At 46.9% G+C, this 25,891-nt stretch overlaps 1 protein-coding gene across 1 annotated transcript; it reads left to right on the top strand.

The window, feature by feature from the left end:
* The first annotated feature begins 1,481 nt into the window (after positions 1 to 1,481).
* ISY1 (ISY1 spliceosome associated protein) lies at positions 1,482 to 24,982 on the top strand. The gene is made up of 11 exons (XM_075995924.1): positions 1,482 to 1,630; positions 7,629 to 7,651; positions 10,116 to 10,167; positions 11,994 to 12,059; positions 13,882 to 13,924; positions 14,972 to 15,084; positions 17,338 to 17,455; positions 18,300 to 18,422; positions 19,579 to 19,700; positions 21,515 to 21,601; positions 23,287 to 24,982. The coding sequence occupies exons 1-11, from the start codon at positions 1,628 to 1,630 to the stop codon at positions 23,392 to 23,394; spliced, it is 858 nt and encodes a 285-aa protein (XP_075852039.1). The 5' UTR covers positions 1,482 to 1,627; the 3' UTR covers positions 23,395 to 24,982.
* Positions 24,983 to 25,891: the final 909 nt, after the last annotated feature.

Below are 25,891 nucleotides of genomic sequence, written 5' to 3'. Positions count from 1 at the left end.
TTTTCTATATATTTTTACTTGGCGGATTAATTTCTATTTTTTAGTAGAGAACGGGGTCTGGCTCTTGCTCAGGGTGGCCTCGAAGTCCTGACCTCGAGCCAGCCTCCCACCTCGGCCTCCTCCCGAGTAGCTGGGACTACAGGCATGAGCCACCACGCCCGGCTCGTTTTTTCTATATTTGTTTTTACTTGTCCAGCAAATTTCTTTCTATTTATAGTAGAGACCGGGTCTTGGTCAAGCTCAGGCTGGCCTCCAACTCCTGGCCTCTAGCGATCCTCCAGCCTCGGCCTCCCTCCCGAGTAGCTGGGACTACAGGCATGCGCCACCTCGCCCGGCTCATTTTTTCTATATATATATATGTTGGCCAATTAATTTCTTTCTATTTATAGTAGAGATGGGGTCTCTTGCTCAGGCTGGCCTCGACCCCCTGCCCTCGAGCGAACCTCCCTTCTCGGCCTCCCAGAGTGCAGGAGTGACAGGCGTGAGCCACCGCACTGGGCTGGACCTTGAATCCTTCAAGGAGGATGTGCCCAAGCCTTGTGTGCCCAACTCTGAAAGAACAATCCAGAACGTTGCCCCCCCACCCCCCAGCAGAGCAGCCACAACACCCTCGCGCAAGCCCCTGCACGAAAAGCCCCTTCCTTCCGCGTTGCCCATCGCTATCGCGAGAGATTGCACATTTGGTATCGCGATAACAAACCGGGCATCCGTACGGTACTTCACGCGCATCAGAAGGCGCATGCGCAGTTGTAACACTCCCCTACGCACGTGCTATGGGAGCCACACACTGGCGCTACGAGGAAGGCCACGCCCCCAGGAGCGTGCCCACCCACACGCACTTACGCTAGGACGAAGGCCACGCCCCCAGCAAGTAGCCCGCTGACCCCACCCCTCAAGGGAGCGTCGCAATGACGCTACGGAAAAGGCCACGCCCCCAGACGCGTGCCCACCCCTACGAACTTACGCAACGGCGAAGGCCACGCCCCCAGTGAGTAGCCCGCTGGCCCCACCCCTCAAGGGAGCGTCGCAATGACGCTACGGAAAAGGCCACGCCCCCAGGAGCGTGCGCGCTCACACGTACACACTCTAAGGCGCAGACCACGCCCCCAGTAAGTAGCCCGCTGACCCCAACCCCTCCAGGGAGCGTCACAAAGACGCTACGGGGAAGGCCACGCCCATAGCAGCGTGCCCACCCCACCCCTCAAGGGAGCGACGCACGGACGCGACGGCAATGGCCACGCCCCCAGTAGCCTTCTGACCCCACCCCTCAGGGGGAGCGTCGCCATGACGCTACGGGAAAGGCCACGCCCCCAGGAGTGTTTGCAGCCCACACCTCAGGGTAATGACGCACTTACGCGCCGCGGAAGGCCACGCCCCCACGAGCGTGCCGACCCCGCCTCCCCAGGCCGAGGCGCACTGACGTTACGAAAAGGCCACGCCCCCAGGACCATGCGGCTATATTGTGCCCTGGGTCGTCGCCGATGCGGTACTTCCGGCCGCTCACTTCCGGTCCGTCCCCTTTATCCCTCCGCCGACAACGTGAGTTCCCGCGTCCAGGCGGAGCCCCCGGTTCCCGTGAGGGTCGTCTTCGACTGGGGCCGCGGCGACTGTCGCCCTCGGCGACACCATGGTGAGTCGGGGCGGCCCGGGGACGCGGCGGGCAGGCCGGGGTGCCGGAAGTTTGAGGGGTGGTGCGACAACGACGCCGCCGCCCACCGCCGCGGGCTCCGGGGTCCCCCGCTGTCACTCTGGGGGGGGTGGGCTCGGCCGCCTGTCGCCGTGGCAACCCGCACCGGAAGCGCGGAACCCCGAAACGCGCGTTTCCGCCACGAAGCCCCCCCACCCCGGGGTGTCGCCCCAAGTCCCCACGGGGACTCTCGGGGGGCGCCGCCGGGGTTTCGGGGTTCCCCGTCCCTTCCGGTCCGACCCCGGAAGCCGGCGGGGGTCGCTTCCGGCGTGTCTGTGTGTCTGCTGGGCTTCATTTCGTTTTTATGTGTTTGTTTCTGTTTGTAAGGCTTTGTTTTGTACTTACTTATTTTTTATTCACGTGTTTTTGTTTATTTTTATGTGCTTATTTAGTTTTATTTATAAAATTTTATTTTTGCTTCATTTTTATTTATTTTAATGCAATTATATGTGTTTTTATTTAATTTTTGTGTATTTTTATTTGTAAAACGTTTCTATTTTTACTTAATTTTATGTGTTTTTATTTAATTTTTGTGAATTTTTATTTGTAAAACATTTTTATTTATTTTACTTAATTTTATGTGTTTTTATTTATTTTATTTTTATGTATTTGTTTTTATTCATAAGATTTTATTTTTATTTTTGTTTAATTTTATGTTTTTATTTGTTTCATTTTTATGTATTTGTTTTATTTGATTTCATTTTTATTTCATTTTAGATTTTTTTATTTCTATACATTTTTTAATTTCATTTTTATACATGTGTTTATTTATTCTTATATGTTTTTCAATTTTATTTTTATCCTTAGTTTATTTTTACATACATTTTATTTTTTTATTTATGTATGCATTTTTAAATTTTATTTTTATATATTTATTTTTATTTTATTTTCATGTATTTATGTTTTTTATTTTATTTTTATATGTTTTGAAATTTAATTTGAGTTCTACATGTGTGTTTATTTTTACTTTATGTATATTTCTTATTCACTTTTAGTTCATTTTTATGTATTTTTAAATTTATTTTTTTTTTTATTTTATTTTTTTTTATTTTTTTGCAGATATCAGAGTTTGAATAAATTTATTTTTATTTCATTTTTATATGCTTTTTTTTTTCTTTGAGACAGAGTCTCACTCTGTCGCCCAGGCTAGAGTGAGTGCTGTGGCGTCAGCCTCGCTCACAGCAGCCTCCAACTCCTGGGCTCAAGTGATCCTCCTGCCTCAGCCTCCCAAATAGCTGGGACTACAGGCATGCGCCACCACGCCAGGCTAATTTTTTCTATATGTATTAGTCGGCCAATTAATTTCTTTCTATTTATAGTAGAGACGGGGTCTCGCTCTTGCTCAGGCTGGTTTCCAACTCTTGAACTCGAGCGATCCTCCTGCCTTGGCCTCCCAGAGTGCTGGGATTACAGGCGTGAGCCACAGCGCCCGGCCTGGTTATTCATTTTTACTTTATTTGTATATATATATATTTTTTATTTTTATTTTATTGTTATATGTTTTGTTTTCATGTATTTTTTATTTTATTTTTATATATGTATTTTTTTTTTTTTTTTTTTTTTTTTTTTTTTTTTTGAGACAGAGTCTCGCTTTGTTGCCCAGGCTAGAGTGAGTGCCGTGGCGTCAGCCCAGCTCACAGCAACCTCAAACTCCTGGGCTTGAGTGATCCTCCTGCCTCAGCCCCCCGAGTAGCTGGGACTACAGGCATGCGCCACCATGCCCGGCTAATTTTTTATATATATATATCAGTTGGCCAATTAATTTCTTTCTATTTACAGTAGAGACGGGGTCTCGCTCTTGCTCAGGCTGGTTTTGAACTCCTGACCTCGAGCAATCCGCCCGCCTCGGCCTCCCAAGAGCTAGGATTACAGGCGTGAGCCACAGCGCCCGGCCTATATATGTATTTTTATTTCATTTTTATATATGTATTTATTTATATTTTATTTTTACATATTTATATTCTTTTTTAAATATTTTTCATTTATTTTTATTTTATTTTATTTCTTCATTTTAAGAATGTAAATTGTAGCCTTGTTTTTGTATTTTTTGTATTTTTTTTTTTTATTTCAGCGTACTATGGGGGAACAAGTGTTAAGGTTACTTATATTTCCCATGCCCCCTTCCCCTCCTCGAGTAAGACCTTCAAGCGTGTCCTTCCCCCAAAACTTGCACCTCCTCCTCGTTATGGTCGTACATACCCATCCCCTCCTCCCCCCTCCCGACACCCGATACATTTTATTCCTATATGTCCGCTTAGGTAATTTGTAGACTTTTTAATTTATAAAAGCCAGAACTCCCTGAGTGTACGTTAGGAAAAAGCATGCCTCAGTCAATGCCCTTTGACTAAAAGCGTTAAAAAAAAAAAAATCCAGCCCAGAAATCTAAGGTCCTGCCCATCCTTTTCCCTCCACCCACCCACCCCCCACTTTACTTGCATCCTTTTTTTCCTCCTGCCCTTGATTTCCCAGAGCCACTCTGGTCCTTCTTGCTACCTCAGGACCTTTGCACACGCCGCGGCCTGCAGTGCTTGCTTCTCCCTGTCGCTCATAAGCGACACCATTTATTCCGTGTCTGACTCTCCCTACAAACTCTGGGGTGCCCGCTTAGGGCGATCCTCCTGCCTCAGCCTCCCTTCCGAGTAGCTGGGACTACAGGCATTTGCACCACCACGCCCGGCTCGTTTTTTTTTTTCTATATATTTTTAGTTGGCCAATTAATCTCTTTCTGTTTTTTTAGTAGAGACGGGGTCTCGCTCTCGCTCAGGCTGGTTTCGAACTCCTGACCTCTCGTAGGGCCCGTCTGGATAACCACTGCGTCCAGACACGGCCTAACCATGCCGGGCACGCGCTTGCCTCTGCCTCAGACGTTCCAGCAAATTTCGAGCTTGAAAAAGCTGTTTCTGTAACACAAAATATCTCAGATGCACGTAGCGGGTTGAAAAAGTTTGCAAGACCCATCTTCGGCCGGGCGCGGTGGCTCCTCCCTGTCAATCCCAGCACTCTGGGATGCCGAGGCGGGAGGATCGCTCGAGGTCTGGAGTTGGAGGCCAGCCTGAGCAAGAGCAAGATCCTGTTTTTACTAAAATAGAAAGAAATTAGCCAGACAAGTAAAAATATGTAGGAAAAATGAGCCGGGCGCGGAGGCTCCTGCCTGTCATGCCAGCACTCTGGGAGGCTGAGGCGGGAGGATCGCTCGAGGTCAGGAGTTCGAAACCAGCCTGAGCAAGAGCGAGACCCCGTCTCTACTAAGAAAATAGAAAGAAATTAATTGGACAACCAGTGTATATAGAGAAAAAAGCCGGGCGTGGTGGCGCATGCCTGTAGTCCCAGCTACTCGGGAGGGAGGCTCAGGCAGGAGGATCGCTGGAGGCCAGGAGTTGGAGGCTGCTGTGAGCCAGGCTGACTTCATGGCACTCATTGTAGCCTTGGCCACAGAGTTAGACTCTGTCTTCAAAAAAAAAAAAAAAAACACATCTTCACTGTCTACGTAGATTTCTGCAACCAAAGAAATAATTCTACCAAAGTACTCTCTGGGCAGTGCTCCACTTGACATGAAGCCCACTGTCATTTTATTTTATTTTATTTATTTTATTTTTTTTAAATTTTATTATTTATTTATTTATTTAGACAGAGTCTTGCTGTGTCGCTCGGGCTAGAGTGAGTGCCGTGGCGTCAGCCTCGCTCACAGCAGCCTCCAAATCCTGGGCTCAACCGGGCCTCCTGTCTCGGCCTCCCTCCCGAGTAGCTGGGACTACAGGCATGCGCCTCCACGCCCGGCTCGTTTTTTCTATATATATTAGTTGGCCAATTAATTTCTTTCTATTTTTAGTAGAAACTGGGTCTCGCTCTTGCTCAGGCTGGTATGGAACTCCTGACCTCGGGCGATCCTCCAGCCTCGGCCTCCCAGAGTGCTGGGATGACAGGCGTTAGCAGCCGCGCCCAGCCAGTTTCTTTCTACTTTTTTGGTAGAGACGGGGTCTTGCTCCTTTGCCCAGGCTGATCTCAAACTCCTGACCTCGAGCGAGCCTCCCACCTCAGCCTCCTTCCCGAGTAGCTGGGACCACAGGCATGCGCCTCCACGCCCGGCTCATTTTTTTTTCCATATATTTTTAGTTGTCCAGCTCATTCCTGTCTATATTTTTTAGTAGAGACTAAAGGGTCTCACTCTAGCTCAGGCTGGCTGGCCTCCAACTCCTGACCTCGAGCGATCCTCCCTTTTCAGCCTCCTCCTGAGTAGCTGGGACTACAGGCATGCGCCACCACGCCCGGCTCATGTTTTTATTATATATTTGTAGTTGGCCAGTTAATCTTGTTCTGTATTTTCAGTAGAGACGGGGTCTGGCTCTTGCTCAGGCTGGCCTCTAACTCCTGACCTCGAGCGAGCCTCCTGCCTCGGCCTCCCAGAGTAGCTGGGATGACAGGCGTGAGCCTCCTTGCCCGGCATGTCGCTGTTTCTTTATAAAACTTTCGACTATAGTTGTGAGGGGGAGTAAGGGAAATATACGTAACTTTAACATTCGTACCCCTACAGTATGCTGGGGAAAAAAAATAAATTAAAAAAATGCAGATGGCAATAATAAAAAAAAGCAAAAAGTAACATATATACCCTATGGGGGGGAAAAAAACCTTTCCACTATAAAGTGAATAACTTACCCGCTTACTACCCAAAAACAAAACCTAAAAGAAAAGAAAATGAGAAAAAAAAAATCCTTTCCACTATAAAGTTAATAAATTACCCACTTACTACCCAAAAAGAAAAGAAAATGAGAAAAAAAATCCTTTCCACTATAAAGTGAATAATTTACACACTTACTACCCAAAAAGAAAAGAAAATGAGAAAAAAAATCCTTTCCACTATAAAGTGAATAACTTACCCACTGCCTACCCAAAAAGAAAAGAAAATGAGAAAAAAAAACTTTCCACTATAAAGTGAATAATTTACACACTTACTACCCAAAAAGAAAAGAAAATGAGAAAAAAAAATCCTCTCCACTATAAATGAATAACTTACCCACTCCCTACCCAAAAAGAAAACCAAAAAGAAAAGAAAATGAGAAAAAAAATCCTTTCCACGATAAAGTGAATAACTTACCCACTCCCTACCCAAAAAAGAACAGAAAATGAGAAAAAAAACTTTCCAGTATAAAGTGAATAACTTACCCACTTACTACCCAAAAAGAAAAGAAAATGAGAAAAAAAAAAAATCCTTTCCACTGTAAAGTGAATAACCTACCCACTCCCTACCCAAAAAGAAAACCAAAAAGAAAAAGAAATGAGAAAAAAAACCACTTTCCACTATAAAGTGAATAAGTTACCCACTTACTACCCACAAAGAAAAGAAAATGAGAAAAAAAAAAACTTTCCAATATAAAGTGAATAACTTACACACTTACTACCCAAAAAGAAAAGAAAATGAGAAAAAAAACTTTCCACGATAAAGTGAATAACTTACTACCCAAAAAGAAAACCAAAAAGGAAAGAAAATGAGAAAAAAAAAATCCTTTCCACGATAAAGTAAATAACTTACCCACTTACTACCCAAAAAGAAAAGAAAATGAGAAAAAAAAATCCTTTCCACGATAAAGTGAATAACTTACCCACTTACTACCCAAAAAGAAAACCAAAAAGAAAAGAAAATGAGAAAAAAAAATCCTTTCCACTATAAAGCGAATAACTTACCCACTTACTACCCAAAAACAAAAGAAAATGAGAAAAAAAAATCCTTTCCACGATAAAGTGAATAACTTACTCACTACCCAAAAAGAAAACCAAAAAGGAAAGAAAATGAGAAAAAAGAAAAATCCTTTCCACGATAAAGTGAATAACTTACCCACTCCCTACCCAAAACGAAAACCACAAAGAAAAGAAAACGAGAAAAGAAAAATAAAAGGCATGTTAAACATTGGCGTTTTTTTTTTTCTTCCCTTCTCCCTCTTTCCAGGCTCGAAATGCAGAAAAGGCCATGTGAGTATCAACGGATTTTGGGCGGGAAACTTTTTCTAACTTATTAACCACGACAAAACTCAGTTTGTCCTTTTGGTACAAAAAAAGCGGTTTTCTTTCTCTGCATACGGCATTTCCTTATTCGCCTGTTTGTTTTCCCGATTAGTGTTTTCTTTTACTTCTTCTTTTTCTTTTATTCTTTTCTTTTTCTTCTATTGTTTTCTTTTTCTTTTTTTTTTTTTGTTTTTTTAAAATTTCTTTCCATTCTTGGATATTTATGAATTTTTTTTTTTTTTTTTTTTTTGAGACAAGAGTCTCGCTCTGTCGCCCGGACTAGAGAGTGAGTGCTGTGGCGTCAGCCTCGCTCACAGCGGCCTCCAACTCCTGGCCTCCGGCGATCCTCCTGCCTCGGCCTCCCTCCCGAGTAGCTGGGAAGACAGGCACGCGCCTCCACGCCCGGCTCATTTATTTTCTATATATATTTTTAGTTGATCAATTAATTTCTTTCTATTTATAGTAGACACAGGGTCTCGCTCTTGCTCAGGCTGGCCTCCAGCGATCCTCCTGCCTCGGCCTCCCTCCCGAGTAGCTGGGACCACAGACACGCGCCACCACGCCTGGCTCATTTTTTTTTGACTATATATTTTTTTACTTGCCTAGCTAGTTTCTTTCTGTTTTTTTTTTTTTTTTTTTTTTTTTTTAAGGAAAGACGGGGTCTTGCTCTTGCTCAGGCTGGCCTCAACCTCCTGACTTCTAGCGATCCTCCCGCCCCAGCCTCCCTGGGTGCTAGGAATATTAATCTTTTGGGTATTTTTTTGGTCTGTTTTAAAATTCTTTTTATTTATTTATTTATTTATTTTTGTCAGGTGAGGACAAGTAGAATTTTTTTATTTTTTATTTTTTTATTATTCTTTTTTTTTTATTTCGGCATATTATGGGGGTACAGATTTTAAGGTTTCAATAAATGCCCATTTCCCCCCCCCGATATTAATCTTTTAACATCTGAATTTATATTGCTCATCTCATCTGTCTTATGAGCATATTTTGACACCGTCCTTATGTCCAGTGTAAATAAATTAGATTCTTGGGTGTTCAAGAATATAAATGGGGCCGGGCGCGGAGGCTCACGCCTGTAATCCTGGCACTCTGGGAGGCCGAGGCAGGAGGATCGCTCGAGGTCAGGAGTTCGAAACCAGCCTGAGCAAGAGCGAGACCCCGTCTCTACTATAAATAGAAAGAAATTAATTGGCCAACTAATGTATATAGAAAAAATTAGCCGGGCGTGGTGGTGCATGCCTGTAGTCCCAGCTACTCGGGAGGCTGAGGGAGGAGGATTGCTTGAGCCCAGGAATTGGAGGCTGCCGTGAGCGAGGCTGATGCCACGGCACTCACTCTAGCCTGGGCGACAAAGCGAGACTCTGTCTCAAAAAAAAAGAGAAAAAAGAGAATATAAATGGCCTTATAAGCCCTTTTTCCTTGGAACACGGAAACCGTTTAACTACTCTGTGGCTTTTTTTTGTTTGTTTTTTTTTTTGTTTTTTTTGAGACAGAGTCTCGCTCTGTCTCCCCGGCTAGAGTGAGTGCCGTGGCGTCAGCCTCGCTCACAGCCGCCTCCAGCGATCCTCCTGCCTCGACCTCCCTCCCGAGTAGCTGGGACGACAGGCATGCGCCTCCACGCCCTGCTCAGTTTTTTTGTATATATATTTTTAGTTGGTCAGTTAATTTCTTTCTATTTTTACTAGAGACGGGGTCTCGCTCTTGCTCAGGCTGGTTTCGAACTCCCGACCTCGAGCGATCCTCCTGCCTCGGCCTCCCAGAGTCTTTTTTGTGTATAATTCTTTTTATTTATTCATTTTTTTGAGACAGAGTCTCGCTCTGTCGCCAGGGCTAGAGTGAGTGCCGTGGCGTCAGCCTCGCTCACAGCAGCCTCCAACTCCTGGGCTCAAGCGATCCTCCTGCCTCGGCCTCCCTCCCGAGTAGCCAGGACTACAGGCATGCGCCTCCACGCCCGGCTCATTTTTTTTGTTTTTTCTATATATATTAGTTGGCCAATTAATTTCTTCCTATTTATAGTAGAGACGGGGTCTCGCTCTTGCTCAGGCTGGCCTCGAACTCCTGACCTCGAGCGATCCTCCCACCTCGGCCTCCCAGACTGCTGGGATTGCAGGCGTGAGCCTCCGCGCCCAACCTATATATTTCTAGTTGTCCAGTTAACGTCTGTCTGTTTTTTAGTAGAGACGGGGTCTCGCTCTTGCTCAGGCTGGCCTCCAACTCCTGACCTCGAGCGAGCCTCCCGCCTCGGCCTCCCAGAGTGCTGGGATTGCCGGCGTGAGCCTCCCCGCCCGGCCTCCTATGTTTGCTCAGTTGCAATATCTGTATAAATGGTGTCAAACGTGGTTACGGGCAGGTCTGCCCCATCCGGGAACTCTGGGGTCACCAGAAATCCGTGATCAGCGTCTAACGGACTGTTTTCTGTCCCCGGCAGGACGGCCTTAGCGAGATTTCGCCAGGCTCAACTGGAAGAAGGAAAAGTGAAGGTGGGTGTGAGTCTCTCCTACGAATTGTGCAGTGTTGAGAATAAATGCATCGCTGGAGGCCAGGAGGTGGAGGCCGCTGTGAGCGAGGCTGACGCCACGGCGCTCACTCCAGCCCGGGCGACAGAGCCAGACTCTGTCTCCAAAAAAAAATAAAAATAAAATATATGCACAGCCTCCCTCCCGAGTAGCCGGGACTACAGGCATGCGCCACCACGCCCGGCTAATTTTTTCTATATATATATATATCAGTTGGCCAATTAGTTTCTTTTTATTTTTATAGTAGAGGCTGGGTCTCCCTCTTGCTCAGGCTGGTTTCGAACTCCTGACCTCGACTGAGCCTCCCGCCTCGGCCTCCCAGAGTGGTGGGACTACAGGCATGCGCCTCCAAGCCTGGCTCATTTTTTCTATATATATATATATATATATGTTAGGTGGCCAATTAATTTCTTTCTATATTTTTAGTAGAGACGGGGTCTCACTCTTCCTCAGGCTGGCCTCCAACTCCTGACCTCGAGCGATCCTCCCTCCTCGGCCTCCCAGAGTGCCGGGATGACAGTTGCGAGCCTCCGCGGACGTGTCATTTTTTTTTTTTTAAGCACGGTCCAACCGTCCCCACGGATTCCGACAGAGGGAAGCCGTCTACTTACTGGAACGTCCCTCCTCCCTCTCCGGACCCCGGATCCCATCCCCAGCGTCTCGCGACTCTATTTCCCCTTTAGAACCTTCTAGAACCGACCTCTCCCCGTCGAGCCCCCCCAGAGCTCTCAGGACGGGGCGGACGGGAAGGGCTGCTCGGTGTCTGTCCCACCCCGAGACCGCGCACACGCACACGGGTTGTCGTGCAGACTTTGCGCTTCGTAACCATGGCAACCGTTGCTAAGGATGGTTTTCGGGGTCGGGCTTTGACGGCGCAGATGTTCAGACGTCCCGCTAAGGGGCTGGTTTCTCGGGGAGACCCGGCAGGTTTGCAGAGATCAGAAAGGCCGGCCGGGCGCGGTGGCGCATGCCTGGAGTCCCAGCAACTCGGGAGGGAGGCCGAGGCGGGAGGATCGCTCGAGGTCGGGAGTTGGAGGCCAGCCTGAGCAAGAGTGAGACCCCGTCTCTACTAAAAAAAAAATAAAATAGAAAGAAATGAGCTGGACAACTAAAAATATACAGAGAAAATGAGCCGGGCGTGGTGGCTCACGCCTGTAGTCCCAGCTGCTCGGGAGGGAGGCCGAGGCAGGAGGATTGCTCGAGGTCAGGAGTTCGAGGCCAGGCTGAGCAAGAGCGAGACCCCGTCTCTACTACAAAAAGTAGAAAGAAATTAATTGGCCAACTAAAAAAATATACATAGAAAAAACGAGCCGGGCGCGGTGGCGCATGCCTGTAGTCCCAGCTACTCGGGAGGGAGGCTGAGGCGGGAGGATCTCCTGAGGCCAGGAGTTTGAAACCAGCCTGAGCAAGAGGGAGACCCCGTCTCTACTAAAAATAGAAATAAATGGGCAGGAAAACTAAAAATATATAGAAAAAAAAAAACGAGCCGGGCGTGGTGGCGCATGCCTGTAGTCCCAGCTACTCGGGAGGGAGGCTGAGGTGGGAGGATCGCTCGAGGTGAGGAATTTGAGGCCAGCCTGAGCAAGAGCCAGACCCCGTCTCTACTAAAAAATAAATAAAAAAAATACAAAGAAACGAGCCGGACGACGAGGGCTGGTTTTCGGGGTTGGGCCTTCTAGGGCGCAAATGCTTGGACGTCCCGCTGGGGCTTATTTTACGGGGAAATCTTTATTTTCGGGGAAAACGCGGTGCCGTGGTGACAACACGCGTGTCATTTCTCTTCTCCTTAGGAACGGAGACCCTTTCTGGCCTCGGAGTGTACCGAGCTGCCCAAGGCTGAGAAGTGGAGACGGCAGGTACGTTCCAGGCAGATCTAGATGAATCGACCTCGGAGGCAGCGACAGGTCTCCGCTTCTTGTTGTCTAAGTGTGACTCTAAAACCAGCGTTTTTTATGTATTTATTTATTTTTAAAATTTTTTAAAAATGATTCCATTATATATATATATGTATATTTTTTTAACTTTTTTATTTGTATTTCGGCATATTATGGGGGTACAGATTTTAAGGTTTCAATAAATAAATGCCCATTTCCCCCCCTCCATTATATTTCTTTGTGTTATTTTTTTTTTTTCTTTCAGCTCAAAGACAGTGGGATATTTATTTATTTTTATTTTTTATTATTATATATTTATTTTTTATTGTATTTATATTTATATTTTTATTTTTTTATTGGTATATATTTATTTTTTATTTTACTGTATTTATATTTATATTTTTATTTATTTATTTTTATTATTATATATTTACTTTTTATTTTATTGTATTTATATTTTTATTTATTTTTATTTGTTAGTATATATTTGTTTTTTATTTTATTGTATTTATATTTTTATTTTTATTTATTTTTATTTGTTAGTATATATTTGTTTTTTATTTTATTGTATTTATATTTTTATTTTTTTATTTTTATTTTTTTATTTATTTATTTTTTTGAGACAGAGTCTCGCTTTGTTGCCCAGGCTAGAGTGAGTGCCGTGGCGTCAGCCTCGCTCACAGCAACCTCAAACTCCTGGGCTCAAGCGATCCTCCTGCCTCAGCCTCCCGAGTAGCTGGGACTACAGGCATGCGCCACCATGCCCGGCTAATTTTTTTTTTATATATATATCAGTTGGCCAATTAATTTCTTTCTATTTATAGTAGAGACGGGGTCTCGCTCTTGCTCAGGCTGGTTTCGAACTCCTGACCTTGAGCAATCCTCCCACCTCGGCCTCCCAAGAGCTAGGATTACAGGCGTGAGCCACCGCGCCCGGCTGTTTTTTATTATTATATATTCATTTTTTATTTTACTGTATTTATATTTATATTTATTTTTATTTTTTATTACATATTTATTTTTTATTTTATTGTATTTATATTCTTATTTTTATTTATTTTTATTTGATAGTATTATATATTTATTTTTTATTTTATTGTATTTTTATTTATATTTTTATTTTTATTTATTTATTTTTATTTTTTTAATTTTTTTTGAGACAGCGTCTCACTCTGTCGCCCGGGCTGGAGTGAGTGCCGTGGCGTCAGCCTCGCTCACAGCAGCCTCCAAATCCTGGCCTCCACCGATCCTCCTGCCTCGGCCTCCCTCCCGAGTAGCTGGGACCACAGGCATGCGCCTCCACGCCCGGCTCATTTTTTCTCTATATATATTAGTTGGCCAGTTAATTTGTTTCTATTTATGCTATTTATACCATATAAATAGTATAAAATGCTATTTATACTAGTATTCTATTTATACTTAATTTGTTTCTATTTAAACTAGTATAAATATTTTTATTTATACCACTTTCTGTTTATACTATTTGTTTCTATTCTATTTATACGGGGTCTCGCTCTTGCTCAGGCTGGCCTCCAACTCCTGACCTCGAGCGATCCTCCCGCCTCGGCCTCCCAGAGTGCCGGGATGACAGGTGTGAGCCTCCGCGCCGGCCTGTTTTTTATTTTTGTTTTTTTATTTCGGCATATTACTGGGGCTGGGGGGGTACAGATTTTAAACCAGTATCATTAACTATTTTTAATTGCTAATTTTGAATTAACGTTCTTCCCGTGTTTGGAAACGGAAATGGAAAGTCGACGAAAACTGTACTGTAGCCTTTTATTTATTTATTTTTTTCTTTTTACAGATCATTGGAGAGATATCTAAAAAAGTTGCTCAGATTCAGAATGGTAAGCTCACTTGTTCCTGTATTTTATTTTATTTTATTTTATTTTATTTTATTTTGTTTTATTTTATTTTATTTTGAGACAGAGTTTTATTTTATTTTATTTTGTTTATTTTGAGAGTCTAGCTCTGTCGCCTGGGCTGGAGTTTGTTCATTTATTTATTTTGAGACAGAGTCTCGCTCTGTCGCCCGGCCTAGAGTGCCGTGGCATCAGCCTCGCTCACAGCAGCCTCCAACTCCCGGCCTCAAGCGATCCTCCTGCCTCGGCCTCCCTCCCGAGTAGCTAGGACTACAGGCATGCGCCACCACGCCCGGCTTGTTTTTATATATATATGTATATATTTTTTTAGTTGTCCACCTAATTTCTTTTTATTATTTTCTAGTAGAGACGGGGTCTCCCTCTTGCTCAGGCTGGCCTCCAACTCCTGGGCTCAAGCGATCCTCCTGCCTCAGCCTCCCAAATAACTGGGACTACAGGCATGAGCCACCGTGCCTGGCTAATTTTAATTTATATACATATTTTTTAGTTGTACAGCTAATTTCTGATTTTTTCTAGTAGAGAAGCGGTCTTGCTCTTGCTCAGGCTGGCCTCCAACTCCTGGGCTCAAATGATCCTCCTGCCTCGGCCTCCCTCCCGAGTAGCTGGGACTCCAGGCATGCGCTACCACGCCCGGCTACATTTTTCTATATATTTTTAGTTGTCCAGCTCATTTCTCTCTATTTCTATTAGAGACGGGGTCTCGCTCTCGCTCAGGCTGGCCTCGAACTCCTGACCTCGAGCGAGCCTCCCGCCTCGGCCTCCCTCCCGAGCTGGGACTACAGGCATCTGGCTAATTTTTCTATATATATTTTTTTTAGTTGTCCAGCTCATTTCTTTCTATTTTTAGTAGAGACAAGGTCTCGCTCTTGCTCAGGCTGGCCTCCACCTCCCGACCTCCAGCGATCCTCCCGCCTCGGCCTCCCGGAGTGCTGGGATCACAGGCGTGAGCCTCCGCGCCCGGCCTCGAGACAGGATATTAACACTCTTTGTTGTTGTTGTTTTGTTTTCCAGCTGGTTTGGGCGAATTCCGCATCCGGGACCTCAACGACGAGATTAACAAGCTGCTCAGGGAGAAGGGACACTGGGAGGTCCGGATTAAGGAGCTGGGTGGACCGGATTACGGAGTGAGTGGGCCTCGGCCTCCTGTTTCAAATGACCAGGGCCTCCTTTCAGGGCCTCCTCGGTTCCCAAAAAAAAAAAAAAAAAAAAAAATTTTTTTTTTTTCTATTTTTTCATTTGTACCCACTTTCTTTACTTTTTATTTATTTTATCTTATTTTATTTTATTTATTATTTTTTTATTTCATCTATTTATTTATTTATTTATTTATTTATTTATTTATTTTTTATTTATTTTTTAGACCTAAAAATCAGGTGTCATTTTATTTTTGTTTTTTTTTTTTTTTATTTTTTTTTTAGACCTAAAATATTTATTTTTTTTGAGACAAGAGTCTCGCTCTGTCGCCCGGGCTGGAGTGAGTGCCGTGGCGTCAGCCTCGCTCACAGCGGCCTCCGACTCCTGGCCTCCAGCGATCCTCCCGCCTCGGCCTCCCTCCCGAGTAGCTGGGACGACAGGCGTGCGCCTCCACGCCCGGCTCAGTTTTTTCTATATATGTTAGTTGTCCAGCTCCTTTCTTTCTATTTTTAGTAGAGACGGGGTCTCGCTCTTGCTAAGGCTGGCCTCGAACTCCCACCTTGAGCGATCCTCCCGCCTCGGCCTCCCGGAGTGCTAGGATTACGTGTGTGAGCCACCACGCCCGGCCATCCTTGTGTTGTTTTTGTATGAATGCCACAATTGAGGCCATAGTCACTATATTCACAAATTTGGTTCTAGGTTTTGTCTTTCTTTTCAAAATGGTAACTTTCATTATATAAATAACACGTAATTTTTTGGAAAAAATAGAGAAAGAACAGGCCGGGCGCGGTGGCTCACGCCTGTCATCCCAGCACTCTGGGAGGCCGAGGCGGGAGGATCGCTCAAGGTAGGAGTTCGAGGCCAGCCTGAGCAAGAGCGAGACCCCGTCTCTACTAAAAATAGAAAGAAATGAGCTGGACGACTAAAAATATACAGAAAAAAATGAGCCGGGCGTGGAGGCGCATGCCTGTCGTCCCAGCTACTCGGGAGGGAGGCTGAGGCGGGCGGATTGCTCGAGGTCAGGAGTTCGAAACCAGCCTGAGCAAGAGCGAGACCCCGTCTCTACTATAAATAGAAAGAAAATTAATTGGCCAAATAATATATATAGAAAAAATTAGCCGGGCATGGTGGCGCATGCCTGTAGTCCCAGCTACTTGGGGAGGCTGAGGCAGGAGGATGGCTTGAGCCCAGGAGTTTGAGGTTGCTGTGAGCTAGGCTGACGCCACGGCACTCACACTGGCCTGGACAACAAAGCGAGACTGTCTCCAAAAAAAAAAAAAAAAAAAAAAAAAGTTCAGTTGCATCATCTTAGCTCACAGCAGCCTCCAACTCCTGGCCTCCAGCGATCCTCCTGCCTCGGCCTCCCTCCCCAGCAGCTGGGACTACAAGCACGCGCCACCACGCCCGGCTCGTTTTTTCAATATTATACATTTTTAGTTGGCCAGCTCATTTTATATATATATATTTTTTTTTAGTAGAAACGTGGTCTGGCTCTTGCTCAGGCTGGCCTCGACCTCCTGACCTCGAGCGATCCTCCCGCCTCGGCCTCCCTCCCGAGTAGCTGAGACTACATGTATGCACCACAGAGCCCGGCTAATTTTTAAATTTTTTTTTGTACAGACGGGGGTCTCGTTATTGCCCAGGCTGATCTCAAACTCCTGGCCTCGAGCGATCCTCCCGCCTCGGCCTCCCAGAATGCTAGGATTAAATAGCCACTCGGCCCGGCTATTTACGATGATTTTTTTTTTAAGAGATTAAAAAAAAAATGACCATGAGCCGGGCGTGGCGGCTCACGCCTGTCATCCCAGCACTCTCGGAGGCCCAGACGGGAGGATCGCTCGAGGTCAGGAGTTGGAGGCCAGCCCGAGCAAGAGCGAGACCCCCGTCTCTACTAAAAAATAGAAATTAGGTTGACAAGTAAAAATATATAGAAAAACTGAACCAGCCGTGGTGGCGCATGCCTGTAGCCCCAGCTACTCGGGAGGGAGGCCGAGGCGGGAGGATCGCTGGAGGCCAGGAGTTGGAGGCTGCTGTGAGCGAGGCTGACGCCACGGCACTCACTCTAGCCCGGGCGACAGAGCCAGACTCTGTCTCAAAAAAGCAAAGAAAAAAAAAAAAAAAAAAAGCACCATAAATATTTTTGTTTTTTCTGTAAATATTTGCCACGTTGGCATTCGCTTCAATATTTCGCAAACATGGAAAACAGTGGGTTTAAGGTTTATTTATTTTTTCTCCCTCATAAGAAAGTCGGCCCCAAAATGCTGGACCACGAAGGCAAAGAAGTTCCAGGAAACCGAGGCTACAAGTACTTCGGAGCAGCCAAAGATTTACCCGGTGTCAGAGAGTTATTTGAGAAAGAACGTAAGTGACGAACGTTCTGGAAGGTTTTGGGGCCGTTTTTGGTAAAAAAAAAAAAAAAAATTCATCCCAGTTAGAGGCACGACATGCTGAGTCCTCTTGCTCTGTTTCTTCTTGCCCGTGCATAGCAGCCTTGCCCTGTAGGAATTATTTTTCCTGGATTTTTTTTGAGACAAGAGTCTCACCCTGTGGCCCGGGGTAGAGTGAGCGTCGTGGCGTCAGCCTGGCTCACAGCAGCCTCCAGCTTTGAGGCTCAAGCGAGCCTCCCGCCTCGGCCTCCCTCCCGAGTAGCTGGGACTCCAGGCATGCCCCATTATGCCTGGCTCATTTTTTTCTATATATAATTTTAGTTGGCCAATTAATTTCTTTAATTTTTTGGGGGGAAAAACAGGGTCTCGCTCTAGCTCAGGCTGGTTTCGAACTCCTGACCTCGGGCGAGCCTCCCGCCTCGGCCTCCCTCCCGAGTAGCTGGGACTCCAGGCGTGCCCCATTATGCCCGGCTCATTTTTTTCTATATATAATTTTAGTTGGCCAATTAATTTCTTTCTTTTTTTTTGGGAAAAATGGGGTCTCGCTCTTGCTCAGGCTGGCCTCCACCTCCTGACCTCGAGCGATCCTCCCTCCCCGGCCTCCCAGAGTAGCTAGGACGACAGGCGCGAGCCTCCACACCGCGCCCGGCCCTTTTTAACGGACTCATTGGTTCAAAGGTCTGATTTCAGAGAAGGGTCGCGCGGCTTACGGAACGACGGGAGCGGCGTGCGGAGAAGCGACCGTTTTTCCGTGGTGTCTTCTGGAACGTTCCTGGACTCGGGGAATTGAGCTAATAAACTCCCGCCCTCTCTTCTAGCTCTTCCCCCTCCCAGAAAGACCCGGGCCGAGCTCATGAAGGCCATCGACTTCGAGTACTACGGCTACCTGGACGAGGACGACGGGGTCATTGTCCCTCTGGAGCAGGAATACGAGAAGAAACGTGAGTCCCTGGGCATCACACGTCCTCAGGGCGGGGACCTCAAACTCCGGTCCGCGGGCCACACGCGGGCGTCTCTGCCCGTCTTTTTTTTTGTTTTTTATTGAGACAGAGTCTCGCTCTGTCGCCCGGGCCGGAGTGAGCGCCGTGGCCTCAGCCTCGCTCACAGCAGCCTCCGACTCCTGGCCTCCAGCGAGCCTCCCGCCTCGGCCTCCCTCCCGGGTAGCTGGGACGACAGGCATGCGCCTCCACGCCCGGCTCGTTTTTTTCTATATATTTTTAGTTGTCCGGCTCATTTCTTTCTAATTTTTTGTAGTAGAGACGGGGTCTCGCTCTTGCTCAGGCTGGTTTCGAACTCCTGACACCTCGAGCGATCCTCCCGCCTCGGCCTCCCAGAGTGCTGGGTGGGATTATAGGCGTGAGCCACCGCGCCCGGCCTATTTTCCTTCTTCATTTAAAGTAGAAAGAGAAGAAATAAAAGAAAAAATAATTAAAAGGATAAAAAAGATAAAAAAAAAAAAGATTACTTTCCTTCCCCATTTAAAATGGAAAGAAAAGAAATAAAAGAAGCAGAAAAAATAATTAAAGGAATAAAAAAATAAAATTAAAAAAAAACAAGATTTCTTTCTTCCCCATTCAAAATAAAAAGGAAAGAAATAAAAGAAGAAAAAATAGTTATAGGAATAAAAAAAAATAAAAGATTTCGTTCTCCCTCATTTAAAATTAAAAGAAAAGAAATAGAAGAAAAAATAGTTACAGGAATAAAAAAATAAAAGAATAAAAAAAACAAGATTTCGTTCTTCCCCATTTAAAATAAAAAGGAAAGAAATAAAAGAAGAAAAAATAATTAAAAGGATAAAAAAGAAAAAAAAAAAACAAGATTACTTTCCTTCCCCATTTAAAATAGAAAGAAAAGAAATAGAAGAAGAAAAAAATAAAGGAATAAAAAATAAGATTTCTTTCTTCCCCATTTAAAATAAAAAGAAACATAATATGCCGAAATAAAAAAATAAAATAAAATACAATAAAAAAAAGAAATGAAAGAAGGGAAAGTAGTTAAAGGAATAAAGGAGTGGAAGGACAAGGAGGCGCATGGCGGGGAGGCGCACGCGGGGAGGCGCGTGGCGGGGGTGGCGGCAGCAGGTGCGTGTGCTTGCAGTGCGGGTGCGGCTGGCGGACAGGTGGAGGTCTGAGCGGGAGGCCCGGCTGGCCCGAGGCGAGAAGGAGGAGGAGGAGGAGGAGGAAGAGGAGGCGAACATCTATGCGGTCACCGAGGAGGAGGTATGGGGGTGCGCGGCCCGTGGGGACCCCTCAACGCCGGGGAGGTGGAGGGCTCAGACTCGGGGGTCTCTGGGTTGGGGGGACACGGTCCCCACGCCGTTCCCGGGTCCCCACGGTGCTCTGCTCTCACTCCTGCCCGTCTCTGTCTGTCTTTTCTTTTTGTTGTTTTTTTTTTGTAGTTTTTTTATTCTTTTATTTTTATTTTGCTTTTGTTTTGTTTTTTCCTCGTAATTTTTTGTGCTGGTCCTTACGTCTTTCTCTTCTCTCCTTCTACCTTTCTTTCTGTCTTTCTTCCCTGTTTCTTTTTTCTCTCTGCCTTTCTTTCCTTCTTCCTGTCTTTTTTCTTTTTAGTCCTTTCTTCCTTTCTTTCCTTCTTTCTGCCTTTATCTTTTTTTTTCTTTCCTTCTTTCTTTTTCTTTTCTTTCTTTTTTCTTTCTATTCTTTTCTTCCTTTCTTTCCTTCTTCTGTCTTTCTGTCTTTATATTTTCTTTTTTCTTCCTTTCTTTCCTTCTTCTTTTTGTCTTTATCTTTTCTTTTTTCTTTCTTCTTTCTGTCTTTTTTTTCTTTTTTTTCTCTTTTCCTTTCTTCCTTTCTTTCCTTCTTCTGCCTTTATATTTTTTTTCTTCCTTTCTTTCCTTCTTTCTGTCTTTATCTTTTCTTTTTTCTTTCTTTTCCTTTCTTCCTTTCTTTCCTTCTTTCTGTCTTTATCTTTTCTTTTTTCTTTCTTTTCCTTTCTTCCTTTTTTTCCTTCTTTCTGTCTTTATCTTTTCTTTCTTCTTTCTGTCCTTTCCTCCTTTCTGTCTGTCTTTACTTTTCCTTTTCTTTCTTTCTTTCCTTCTTTCTGTCTTTTTTTCTTTCTTTTCCTTTCTTTCCTTCTGTCTGTCTTTCTGTTTTTATCTTTTCTTCTTTGTTTCTTTTCCTTTTTACCTTTCTATCCTTTCTGTTTTTTTCCTTCTTTCTTTTCTTTCTTTCTTGTCTGTCTTCTTTTTTCTTTCTTTCCTTCTTTCTCTTTTCTTTCTTTTTCTTTTCTCTCTTTTTTCTCCTTCCTTTGTTTCCTTCTTTCTGTCTCTGTCTTTTTTTTTCTTTTCCTTTCTTTTCTTTCCTACTGTCTTTTCTTTTTTTCTATCTTTCTTTTTCTTTTCATTCTTTTTCTTTTGTCTTTTCCTTTCTTTTCTCGTTTCTTCCTTTTTTTCCTTCTTTGTGTCTTTTTTCTTTTTCTTTCCTTCTTTCTTCCTGTTCTTTTCTTTCTTTCCTTCTTTCTTTTCTTTCCTTGTGTCTTTCCGTCTTTTCCTTTTTTTCTTTTTCTTTTCTTTCTTTTTTCCTTGCTTTGTTTCCTTCTTTTCTTTCTTTGTTTCTTTCTATCTGTCTTTCTTTCATTTTTGAGACAGAGTCTTGCTCTGTCTCCCGGGCTGGAGTGAGTGTCGTGGCGTCAGCCTCGCTCACAGCAGCCTCCAACTCCTGGCCTCTAGCAATCCTCCCGCCTCGGCCTCCCTCCCGAGTAGCTGGGACCACAGGCATGCCCCACCACGCCCGGCTCATTTTTTTCCTATATATTTTTAGTCGTCCAGCTCATTTCTTTCTTTTTTTTTTCTTTTTTTTTTTTTTAACTAGAGACGGGGTCTCGCTCTTGCTCAGGCCGGCCTCCACGTCCTGACCTCGAGAGAGCGAGCCTCCGCGCACCGGGCCTCCTCTTTCCTTTTTTTTTGCTTCTTTCGAACATCTGGGGAGTTGGCGTGTCTTCCAGAGCGTCGATTTTCTAGAATTTTCTCTGCTGGTCCTTTATCTGGGGGGTCTCTTGGCGTGTCTCTTTGCAGTCGGACGAGGAGGGCAGCCAGGACAGAGCGGGGGAGGACGGGCAGCAGAAGTTCATCGCTCACGTCCCCGTACCGTCCCAGCAAGAGGTAGGACCGCGGCCCGGCCTGCCCGGTGGCTGTTCTAGCGCCTTCCGCCCCGGGCGGCTCTGGGTCCCTCTCGCCCGCCCGGCCGTTGTCATCCTGCCCCCAAGACGGGCTGTGGCAGCCACAAGGGGACGCGGGGGACCCGTCCTACAGACAGCAGGCTTCCTGCTGTTCAGCCCTTCCCAGCGGGAGACCCTCGGAGACCTTCCAGAACGTTCTGCTTGTTCGAACCAGGCCCCCTCTCCTGGCTGGGATCTGGCAGGGGGGGATTCGCGAAGGACTCAGCCCTTTTCTCTCTCTTTTTTTCTTTTTTTTTTGAGACAGAGTCTCGCTCTGTCGCCCGGGCTGGAGCGAGCGCCGTGGCGTCAGCCTCGCTCAACAGCGGCCTCAACCGATCCTCCCGCCTCGGCCTCCCTCCCGAGTGGCTGGGGCGACAGGCATACGCCTCCATGTGCCCAGCTCGTTTTTTTATTCGTGTATTTTTAGTCGGCCGATTCATTTCTTCCTATTTTGAGTAGAGACGGGGTCCCGCTCTTGCTCAGGCTGGCCCGGGACTCCTGGCCTCAAGCGAGCCTCCCGCCTCGGCCTCCCCTCCCGAGTAGCTGGGACGACAGGCATGCGCCACCACGCCCGGCTCGTTTTTTTATTTATATTTTTAGTTGGCCGATTAATTTTCTTCTATTTTTTTTTTTTTTTTTACTGGAGACGGGGTCTCGCTCTTGCTCAGGCTGGCCTCGAAATCCTGACCTGAAGCGATCCTCCTGCCTCAGCCTCCCTCCCGAGTAGCTGGGACGACAGGCACGCGCCACCACGCCTGGCTCTCATTTTGTCTATATATGTTTTTAGTCATCCAGATAATTTATTTCGTTTTTTTTTTTGTTTTGTTTTGTTTTTTGTTTTTTTAGCAGACACGGGCTCTCGCTCTTGCTCAGCCTGGCCTCGACCTCTTGAACTCAAGCGATCCTCCCGCCTCGGCCTCCCAGAGTGCCGGGATGACAGGCGTGAGCCGCCGCGCCCGGCCTGCTCGCTCTTTTTTTTTTTTTTTTGAGACAAGAGTCTCGCTCTGTCGCCTGGGCTAGAGTGCCGTGGCATCAGCCTCGCTCACAAAGCGATCCTCCCGCCTCGGCCTCCCTCCCGAGTAGCTGGGGCTACACGCATGCGCCACCACGCCCGGCTCGTTTTTCCGATACGTTTTTAGTCGTTCAGCCCATTTCTTTCTATTTTTAGCAGAGACGGGGGTCTCAGACGCTCTTGCTCAGGCTGGCCTCGAACTCCCGACCTCGAGCGATCCTCCCTCCTCGGCCTCCCTCCCGAGTAGCTGGGACTACAGGCATGCGCCTCCACGTGCCCGGCTCGTGTTCCCTATATATTTTTAGTTGTCCAGCTCATTTCTTTCTATTTTTTTTTTTTTTTTTTTTTTTTTTAGTAGAGACGGGGTCTCGCTCTTGCTCAGGCTGGCCTCCAACTCCTGGCCTCCAGCGATCCTCCCGCCTCAGCCTCCCTCCCGGGTAGCTGGGACTATACAGGCATATATATATTAGTTGGCCAAATTAGTTTCCTTCTATTTCTCGGTAGAGACAGACGGGGAAGCCTCGCTCTTGCTCAGGCTGGCCTCCACCTCCCGACCCCGAGCGAGCCTCCCGCCCCGGCCTCCTCCCCTCTGACCTCTGGCCTCCCCACGCCCACAGATCGAGGAGGCCCTGGTTCGCAGGAAGAAGATGGAACTCCTGCACAAGTACGCCAGCGAGACCCTCCAGGCCCAGAGCGAGGAAGCCAGGAGACTGCTGGGCTACTGAGCAGCCGGCGCCGTTTTCCCCCCGGGTTCTGGAAGATTCCACGGCCCCGCGGTGGGGCCTCGAGTCCGGGACGCCAGCAGGCGAGGTTCCCTGCTCCTTTCCGGTCTTTTCTTCGTTTCCCATTTCTCTCTGGTCTTGGGGTCCCCGCCGGGGAACGTTGCAGACTCCACCTTTGCCTGCCGCGCCGACGACCCATTTATTTTTATCTTGCGGTCGGCAAGGCGGGCGCCCGAGTGTCTGCGATTCCGCCCCGTAACTCGGGGGGCCGGGCAGGGTCCCTCGTGCAGGCTGACGTTTATCAAAAACAAAAGAAAACAAAAAAAACCCACCAAAAATGTCATTTTTCTAAAAAAAAAAAAAAATAGGGCAGATGATGTCTCAGGCCCGGGCTGCAGCCGCGAACTCCTGGCCTCCTCGAGCGAGCCTCCCGCCCCGGCCTCCTCCCAGAGTCCTGATTTCTTTCTTTTTTTTTTTTAGTAGAAACGAGGCTTCGCTCTTGGGCTCAGTCTGGTTTTGAACTCCTGGCCTCGAGCGAGTGATCCTCCCGCCTCGGCCTCCTCCCGGAATCTTGATTTCTTTTTTTTTTTTTTTTTTTTTTTTTTAGTAGAGACGTGGTCTCCCTCTTGCTCAGGCTGGCCTCCAACTCCTGGCCTCGAGCGAGCCTCCCGCCTCGGCCTCCCTCCAGAGTAGCTGGGACTACAGGCATGCGCCTCCACGCCCGGCTCGTTTCTTCTATATATTTTTAGTTGGCCAATTAATTTGTTTCTATATTTTTTAGTAGAGACGGGGTCTCGCTCTTGCTCAGGCTGGCCTCCAACTCCTGGCCTCGAGCGATCCTCCCGCCTCGGCCTCCCAGACTCCAAATTTCTTTCTATTTTTTTTAGTAGAGACGGGTTGTCTTGCTCTTGGGCTCAGGCTGGCCTTGAACTCCTGGCCTCGAGCGAGCCTCCCTCCTCGGCCTCCTCCCAGACTCTTGATTTCTTTTTTTTTCTTTTTTAGTAGAGACGGGGTCTCCCTCTTGCTCAGGCTGGCCTCTAACTCCTGACCTCGAGCGAGCCTCCCGCCTCGGCCTCCCTCCGGAGTAGCTGGGACTACAGGCATGTGCCACCACGCCCGGCTCGTTTTTTCTATATATTTTTAGTTGGCTAATTAATTTGTTTCTATTTTTTTAGTAGAGACGGGGTCTCGCTCTTGCTCAGGCTGGCCTCCAACTCCTGACCTCGAGCGATCCTCCCTCCTCGGCCTCCCAGAGTCCTACTTTCTTTTTTAAGTACACACGGGGTCTCGCTCAGGCCGGCCTCGAACTCGTCACCTCGAGCACGATCCTCCAGCCTCGGCATCCCAGAGTCCTAATTTATTTCTATTTTTTTTTATTTTTTTTATTTTATTAGAGATCGGGTCTCGCTCTTGCTCAGGCCGGCCTCCAACTCCTGACCTCCAGCGAGCCTCCCGCCTCGGCCTCCCAGAGTGCCGGGATGACAGGCGTGAGCCTCCGCGCCCGGCCTCTTTTTTTTTTAATTTGTTTTTTTGATAACCCCGTTCCGCAGAGAGCTATTTTTATTAAAGATTTTTCTAAGAAAAACGAAAAGCCGTCCACGCCTGCCGCTCGCTCCCCGGGTTGGCCGCTCCGAGACCGGGACTCCGGGGTCCCCAAATGTCCCCTTCTGTCCTCCTTGCCCCGGGTTGGGGTCCGGGGTCGGGGGGGCATGTCCCCCAAACCTCCAGCCCTGTGGACGAGAAGCATGGGACCAGATCCGAGCCTCCACCTGGGGGCCCCAGCCTCAGTTTCCCCACGGCGTGACGTCTTAAGATCGAACCTGGCGCTGAGTTTGCCCCCGGGGGTCAGGGCAGTCTCGGGGTCCGGTCAGAGGCGGGACGAGACCGCTGGGGACAGAGTGGCGGATAAGGGGGTGGCCCGGCTCACACGGGTTTCTTTCTCCAAGGGGCTCGAGTCGGGGTGGAGGCCGGAAATGGAGGCTGGAAATGGAGGCCATTTCTGCTTCCTGGGAAAAGTGACAAGTGGCCAGGGGCTGAGCGCTCCTGGCTTTTTCTCTTTTTTTTTTTTTTTGAGACAGAGTCTCGCTCTGTCGCCCGGGCCGGAGTGAGTGCCGTGGCCTCAGCCTCGCTCACGGCAGCCTCCAACTCCTGGCCTCGAGCGATCCTCCCGCCTCGGCCTCCCTCCCGAGTGGCTGGGACTACAGGCACGCGCCACCACGCCCGGCTCGTTTTTTTTTATATATATATATATATATTTTTGTTTGTCCACCTCATTTCTTTTTATTTTTGTTTTTTAGTAGAGACGGGGTCTCGCTCTTGTTCCGGCTGGCCTCCAACTCCTGACCTCAAGCGATCCTCCCGCCTCGGCCTCCCAAGTATTTGGGACTGACATTCACGGGCCACCACATCCGGGTGATTTTTTTTTATATATATATATATTTTTAGTTTTCCAGCTCATTTCTTTCTAATTTTTTTAGTGGAGACGGGGGTCTCGCTCTCG

This window comes from Microcebus murinus, chromosome 20 (genome assembly GCF_040939455.1).
Source record: "Microcebus murinus isolate Inina chromosome 20, M.murinus_Inina_mat1.0, whole genome shotgun sequence".
Taxonomy (NCBI): domain Eukaryota; kingdom Metazoa; phylum Chordata; class Mammalia; order Primates; family Cheirogaleidae; genus Microcebus; species Microcebus murinus.
The sequence above is the reverse complement of the archived record's forward strand: the minus strand, read 5'-3'. Positions and strand labels throughout refer to the sequence as shown.